Here is a 7791-nt window from a genome sequence, read left to right as displayed (position 1 = left end):
ATTTCAATCTTTGAAATTCTCTTGAATTACTAGCATGATTGTTCCAGTTTTCCCTCAGAGTTACCATTGTGTTTGGAGCTCTAAAAATATTTTGTTTCAGTTTACATGTTTCCTTCTATAAAGAGGAATTAAATGTAAATGTAAGATTAAAACAATGAGGCAGGGCATGGTGGCTCACGCCTGTGATGCCAGCACTTTGAGAGGCCGAGGCAGCAGATCACTTGAGACCAGCCTGGGCAACAGGGTGAAACCCCATCTCTACTAAAAATACAAAAAAAATTAGCCAGGCATGGTGGCGGGCGCCTGTAATCCCAGCTACTTGTGAGGCTGAGACAGGAGGATCGCTTGAACCTGAGAGGCGGAGGTTGCAGTGAGCCAAGATCGTGCCACTGCATTCTACCCTGGGCAACAGAGTGAAACTCCGTCTCAAAAAAAAAAAAAGATTCAAACAGTGGAAAGCTTGCTAAGGTAGTCTCTCTGAAAACAGGAATAATTTTTTTGTGTTTGTCACAAAAATGGCAGTTTTAATAGCTTTTGCTCTAAGAAGACCTTGGGAGAAAAGCCGTAAAATAATTCCCAGTGTGGTGTTTTAAAAGAGAAGATTTTTCATTTTAAATATGTGTTTAGGAATTTCCTTTGTTACTAGTATTGTCCTTTAAAATGATCTTGAAGCAAAGTCTAGTTTAATGTTTAAATGCAGTAAAAAATATCAGTAGATTTTATCATTTTTGTCATAGATAGCAATATACCACTAGATTTATTTCACAAATGCTACCTCAGTATGATTTCACGGACAATGAACAAGTTACCAAGTTGTATATTTATTCAATTCAAAATTAAACACTCTGGATTTCAACAGTAATATGCTCCTGTAATTACCTTTTGGAAATGCATTACAGATGGTCAGGAGGCTATCTGAAAAGTTGTCTTCTCCAGGACCGTTTTAAAAATAAATTGATGTGTATTGCCCTAGCTTTTCAAAAGAATAGTTGAGTTCTTCAAATAGCTACCATTTACAATACAACCACGGGTGATTTGGTTACGTTTATGTTAAGAGTGATTGAAAACTTTCTTCCAACCTTTCTGTCAGATAACCAAAATAACCCCTTATAATTTAAAATTAATGAAACCTCATGGCTACCCAATTTAAAGTACTAAGTAAGATCGTATTGCCTCCAATAAAGAAATCATTCACATTATAAAAATATGATTCTTTCCTTTAGATAAATTTATCTTTAAGGTATTCCCAAGATATTTTAAAATGTGATTACCATCCTGGGCAAGGACCATACAGCAGGACCCTGTCTCTCCAAAAAAAATTTTTTTTTAAATTAGCCAGGCATAGTAGTATGCACTTGTGTCCCAGCCATTCAGGAGGCTGAGGTGGGAGGATGACTTGAGTCCAGGAGTTAGAGGCTGCAGTGAGCTGTGATCACCACTGCACTCCAGCCTGGGTGACAGTTGAGGCTCTGTTTCCAAAAAAAAAAAAGTGATTGACTGTACTTAAGTAAATTATATATGTAATCTACAGTCTGTGTTACACAGGTGGATGTATAGAACCAATTTATAAGGACTTTTTTTTTCAAATGATACTGAATTTATATATATATATCACAATAAGAATTGAGGTTAGAATTATGGTTTTTTTACTGACATGAATATAGATATCATCACCTAGTTGCCTTCGTTTAGTTCAGTACAATTACCTCACATTATTTATATATCTTTGTTGAATATGTTTCCACTAATTTCTTTTTTTTTTTTTATAATTATTATCTTTAGGAATAAGTTTGTGGAGTTTGACATGAAGCCAGTCTGTAAGAAGTGCTATGAGAAATTTCCACTGGAGCTGAAGAAAAGACTTAAGAAACTGGCCGAGACCTTAGGAAGGAAATAAGTTCCTTTATTTTTTCTTTTCTATGCAAGATAAGAGATTACCAACATACTTGTCTTGATCTACCCATATTTAAAGCTATATCTCAAAGCAGTTGAGCGAGAAAAGGACCTATATGAATGGTTTTATGCCGTTTTTTAATTAAAAAAGAAAAATTCATATAATCGTGTTTAAAACACAGATGAAGTCAGTATTCACCTTTGTTAACCCTTATCCATTTGTTGACATGTAGATTGTTTACAAAAAAAAACACATGGTTAAATGTTAAATTTTAATTAGGGCCCCCCCAAAATTAAATATAACTTTTTAAAATGAAAGGAGTCACCTTCTACATGACTCAGGTGAAAACACAGTATAAACATTAATTTACTTTGTATTCAAAGGAAAATTCCAACTGCTGTTGGGGAAGGACACAGAAAAAATAACCACCCAAGAAAAACAAAAACAAGAAAAATGAATCTTATACGATCTTAGTATATTTATCAAACGAGTAGCTATAAAGTGAATATACCCATTACTAAGACAAAAAACAAGTGTAATTCAGAACTACTTGATTTTTTTTTAGTTAAATGCAATAATTATTATGCTTAGTTTTATAACCTGCTCTCCTTGTGAATTCTTCCTTCGAATGATTATGTAACACAGTAGGAATAGCTAGCTAGTAGGATGTCTTTTAAATTTTTGTGCAAAAAAATTTATACCAGGCATTTGAAAATATACTTTACAATATTGGAAAATGAAGTATTTTTAATGTATTACAGCAATTATGTTTCTAAGCTTAATGTTAAGCATGTAATCTTAGAATAGGACATGAAATTAAATTGTATGTAGCTTGGAATGTCTTGCTTCAGAAAAGTGAATGTGTATGTCCGTCATATTGCCTTTATAACCATGCTGATATCTATGCTTTATACATATTCAAACTTGCCTTGCCTTAAAAAAATACATACTGCATACTTAAATCAGGAATTGTAGCCATCTCACAGAATACCAACTAAAACTAAGTGCATTGAGATCTGAGATTGGTAAACCCAGATTCATTTACCACAGCTGTAATGAAGTTTTTAAAAACTCTCTTCTCCTTTTTTGGGGGAAATCCATTCTTAATTTCTGTCATCCTAGAAGAAAGTGATGTTGATAGGTGTTTCAGATTTTCCGTTTCAAATCTTATAATTAATTGGATTTATTTACTACAAGTAGGAGGTATAAATGACACTCTTAAATTGGAAGGAGGAGTGTTTTAGTGTCTGTTTTAGGTCAAAATTAGTGCTTCTACTTTTATCAAAAGTTTTATCCTGAAGTTTCAGGACCACTCTTCCTTAATAAACTTGTTAATATAAAGCGAGCTTTATGAACATTTAAAAAATGTTGCTGCTGCTTTGTTACTTAAAGAGAAAGTTGCCAAGAGAGACTTCTTAGGGAAAATATTGTGTTTTCCAAAAATTGCTGAAATACTGTTTTGCCATTTTTAAAAAGTCTCAGGTTATTACCACTCTGCCATTAAATATTTGTATGCCTGCATTTTTAAAAATTCTGTGCATGTACGTTATGGAGTACATTCTATTTTTGTTTTCAGATACCCTACAACCAATTATTTTTTTAGTAATCTTTTAGAATTAAAATTATTATAAATGATTGAAAATAATCATCACATAGTTGAAGATTGTATGTATTCAGTAGTTTAAAACAGTCGTTGCATTTGACAGTAAGAATCAAAGTCCCTTCAGTGTGCCTTTGTCAGCTAATATGTGACCAGCAATGACAACCTTGGGAATATTTATTAAGTATTATACTATGAATATAGGCAAGATAGGACAGGGTTTGCAGTACAGAGTCTTGATGCTAAATTCTCATATACCTCTACACGAGAAATATGGAGCAGGAAAACAAGCATTTACATACATTCTTCATCACTTTGAAGATGCATGGCCTGAACTCAACTGCTTGTGTTTGTTTACATATCAGGCATAGCCAGGCATCTCCTGTAGCTAGAGGTTCCACTGCTGTCTTTGCTCAGTCCTCTTTTAAAATACGAATTAGTGGCCAGATGCAGTGGCTCACACCTGTAATCCCAGCACTTTGGGAGGCCAAGGCGGCTGGATCACGAGGTCAGGAGATCGAGACCATCCTGGCTAACACAGTAAAACCCTGTCTCTACTAAAAATACAAAAAATTAGCCAGGAGTGGTGGCGGGCGCCTATAGTCCCAGCTACTCGGGAGGCTGAGGCAGGAGAATTGCTTGAACCAGGGAGGCAGAGGTTGCAGTGAGCCAAGATCACGCCACTGTACTGCAGCCTGGGCAACAGAGTGAGACTCCATCTCAAAAATAAAAATAAAAATAGACCGGGCATGATGGCTTATGCCTGTAATCCCAGCACTTTGGGAGGCCGAGGCGGGTAGATCACAAAGTCAGGAGATCGAGACCATCCTGGCTAACACGGTGAAACCCCGTCTCTACTACAAAAAAATTAGCTGGGTATAAGCCGGGCGCAGTGGCTCACGCCTGTAGTCCCAGCACTTTGGGAGGCCAAGACGGGCGGATCACAAAGTCAAGAGATCGAGACCATCCTGGCCAACATGGTGAAATCCTGTCTCTACTAAAAATACAAAAATTAGCTGGTCATGGTGGCGCACGCCTGTAGTCCCAGCTACTCAAGAAAATGAGGCAGGAGAATCACTTGAACCCAGGAGGCGGAGGTTGCAGTGAACTGCGATTGCGTCACTGCACTCCAGCCTGGCAACAGAGCAACAGTCCGTATCAAAAAAAAAATTAGCCAGGTTTAGTGGCGTGCACCTGTAGTCTCAGTTAGTCAGGAGGCTGAGGTGGGAGGATCACTTGAGCCTGGGAGGTTGGGGCTACAGTGAGCCATGATTGTGCCACTGTACTCCAGCCTGGGCAATAGAGCAAGACCCTGTCTCATTTTTTTTTTTTAAAAAAAGGTTATTGAGAACCTCCACCAAGTGCCACAGACACAGTCGTAGTTCTGTTTTAGAGTTGAAATTCTGAGCTGCCCTGCTCCCCATAAGGATGTATTTCCATGTGACCAGATCTCTTTCCTCTTTCTCTAGTGGTCTCTGCTCTTAATAAGGCCTGGTGTGTGAACTGCTTTGCCTGTTCTACCTGCAACACTAAGTTAACACTCAAGTAAGTCTACGGTTTTGTCCAGTGTGAATCCTAAGACTGAAAACTTTGGGGTGACACTTAAAAAAATCCTAGAATTTAGAAAAAGAATTATTTGATTTCTTATTTCCTCTTTCTGTTCAGGCCTTCTGAAAGTAAAGATTCTTCCTTTAATTGTTCCCTGTTCTTTCTTCTATTCCTTCTTTGTCCTACTCAAAGGGATAAGTTTGTTGAAATTGACCTAAAGCCAGTCTGCAAACACTGTTATGAGAAAATGCCAGAAGAATTTAAGAGGCGACTTGCCAAACGGGAGAGAGAAGCAAAGGATAAGGACAAGCAGAAAAAGAAAAAGCCAGTCTGTTTGTAAACTTTTCTATCGCTCTGTCATCATTTTCACTACTTTCTCCTTTGGTTAGTTCTTTGGAATATGTTTGTGTTCTGTTTCTGTCTTTTGCTTTCTTCCCCCCTCATCACAACTTTTGGGCATGTATTTATAGTCATCAGAGATTGAAATACAAGTATTTGTCCTGTGTAGAACTGGTCCTTTTGCATAATTGCTAAAATTACAAAGATTAAATGAATACGTTCCATACTTAATACAAGTTTGTGGTCATGTATTTCACTTACTCTGTAGAGTCACTCACCTCATTTTTTAAATACCATATGGTGTACATTTCTTTCCTTTTTTTTAATGGATTCAAAGGGAAGAATTCTAATCTGTTAATAGAACCTGGAAAAAGTTTTAAAGGATTTTTGTCTGATAACTGTAGCTTTTAAAACCCTGGTTTTTAGTTTCCTTGCCAAAATCATTTAATTGATAAATTATAAGTGTTGTTTGATATTTTTTAAAATGCATATATTCTAAGTTATGTATTAAATTATTTCAGCATGGCCAGGCATGGTGGCTCATGCCTATAATCCCAGCACTTTGGGAAGCCAGAGCGGAAGGATTGCTTGAGCCCAGAATTTTGAGACCAGCCTGGACAACATGCCTAGACCCCATCCGTCAAAAAAAAAAAAAATTAGCCAGGTGTGGTGGCCCATACCTATAGTCCCAGCTACTCAGCTACTCAGGAGGCTGAGGTTGCAGTGGGCCATGACTGTGCCACCACACTCCAGCTTGGGCTGTGACAGAGTGAGACTCTTGTCTCAAAAAAAACTCTTACAACATGTTTCATATCTAAGCAAAGTCTGTCTGATTTACATAAGACCTCTTCTGTGATGTTGGAATATGCATTGATACAATACTCATATGCTGTTGTTTATGAATTCATGTCCTCAGTGTCTTCAAACTCTTTTCTTATTCGTGATTTTTATGAGAAGTATTTCAATCTTTGAAATTCTCTTGAATTACTAGCATGATTGTTCCAGTTTTCCCTCAGAGTTACCATTGTGTTTGGAGCTCTAAAAATATTTTGTTTCAGTTTACATGTTTCCTTCTATAAAGAGGAATTAAATGTAAATGTAAGATTAAAACAATGAGGCAGGGCATGGTGGCTCACGCCTGTGATGCCAGCACTTTGAGAGGCCGAGGCAGCAGATCACTTGAGACCAGCCTGGGCAACAGGGTGAAACCCCATCTCTACTAAAAATACAAAAAAAATTAGCCAGGCATGGTGGCGGGCGCCTGTAATCCCAGCTACTTGTGAGGCTGAGACAGGAGGATCGCTTGAACCTGAGAGGCGGAGGTTGCAGTGAGCCAAGATCGTGCCACTGCATTCTACCCTGGGCAACAGAGTGAAACTCCGTCTCAAAAAAAAAAAAAGATTCAAACAGTGGAAAGCTTGCTAAGGTAGTCTCTCTGAAAACAGGAATAATTTTTTTGTGTTTGTCACAAAAATGGCAGTTTTAATAGCTTTTGCTCTAAGAAGACCTTGGGAGAAAAGCCGTAAAATAATTCCCAGTGTGGTGTTTTAAAAGAGAAGATTTTTCATTTTAAATATGTGTTTAGGAATTTCCTTTGTTACTAGTATTGTCCTTTAAAATGATCTTGAAGCAAAGTCTAGTTTAATGTTTAAATGCAGTAAAAAATATCAGTAGATTTTATCATTTTTGTCATAGATAGCAATATACCACTAGATTTATTTCACAAATGCTACCTCAGTATGATTTCACGGACAATGAACAAGTTACCAAGTTGTATATTTATTCAATTCAAAATTAAACACTCTGGATTTCAACAGTAATATGCTCCTGTAATTACCTTTTGGAAATGCATTACAGATGGTCAGGAGGCTATCTGAAAAGTTGTCTTCTCCAGGACCGTTTTAAAAATAAATTGATGTGTATTGCCCTAGCTTTTCAAAAGAATAGTTGAGTTCTTCAAATAGCTACCATTTACAATACAACCACGGGTGATTTGGTTACGTTTATGTTAAGAGTGATTGAAAACTTTCTTCCAACCTTTCTGTCAGATAACCAAAATAACCCCTTATAATTTAAAATTAATGAAACCTCATGGCTACCCAATTTAAAGTACTAAGTAAGATCGTATTGCCTCCAATAAAGAAATCATTCACATTATAAAAATATGATTCTTTCCTTTAGATAAATTTATCTTTAAGGTATTCCCAAGATATTTTAAAATGTGATTACCATCCTGGGCAAGGACCATACAGCAGGACCCTGTCTCTCCAAAAAAAATTTTTTTTTAAATTAGCCAGGCATAGTAGTATGCACTTGTGTCCCAGCCATTCAGGAGGCTGAGGTGGGAGGATGACTTGAGTCCAGGAGTTAGAGGCTGCAGTGAGCTGTGATCACCACTGCACTCCAGCCT

The 7791-nt window shown here is 36.9% G+C and overlaps 1 protein-coding gene across 1 annotated transcript in view; it reads left to right on the top strand.

The window, feature by feature from the left end:
- Positions 1–6037, top strand: part of LOC105540050 (LIM and senescent cell antigen-like-containing domain protein 3-like) — a 34971-nt gene extending 28934 nt beyond the window's left edge. Inside the window, exon 9 of the mRNA XM_011980544.1 lies at positions 4964–6037. Within this exon, the coding sequence (XP_011835934.1) occupies positions 4964–5043 (80 nt within the window). The 3' untranslated portion in view covers positions 5044–6037. The remainder of the gene's footprint in view (positions 1–4963) is intronic.
- Positions 6038–7791: the final 1754 nt, after the last annotated feature.

This window comes from Mandrillus leucophaeus, unplaced genomic scaffold (genome assembly GCF_000951045.1).
Source record: "Mandrillus leucophaeus isolate KB7577 unplaced genomic scaffold, Mleu.le_1.0 Scaffold214, whole genome shotgun sequence".
NCBI classification, from domain to species: Eukaryota; Metazoa; Chordata; class Mammalia; order Primates; family Cercopithecidae; genus Mandrillus; species Mandrillus leucophaeus.
This window is presented reverse-complemented; position numbering and strand designations above follow the sequence as displayed.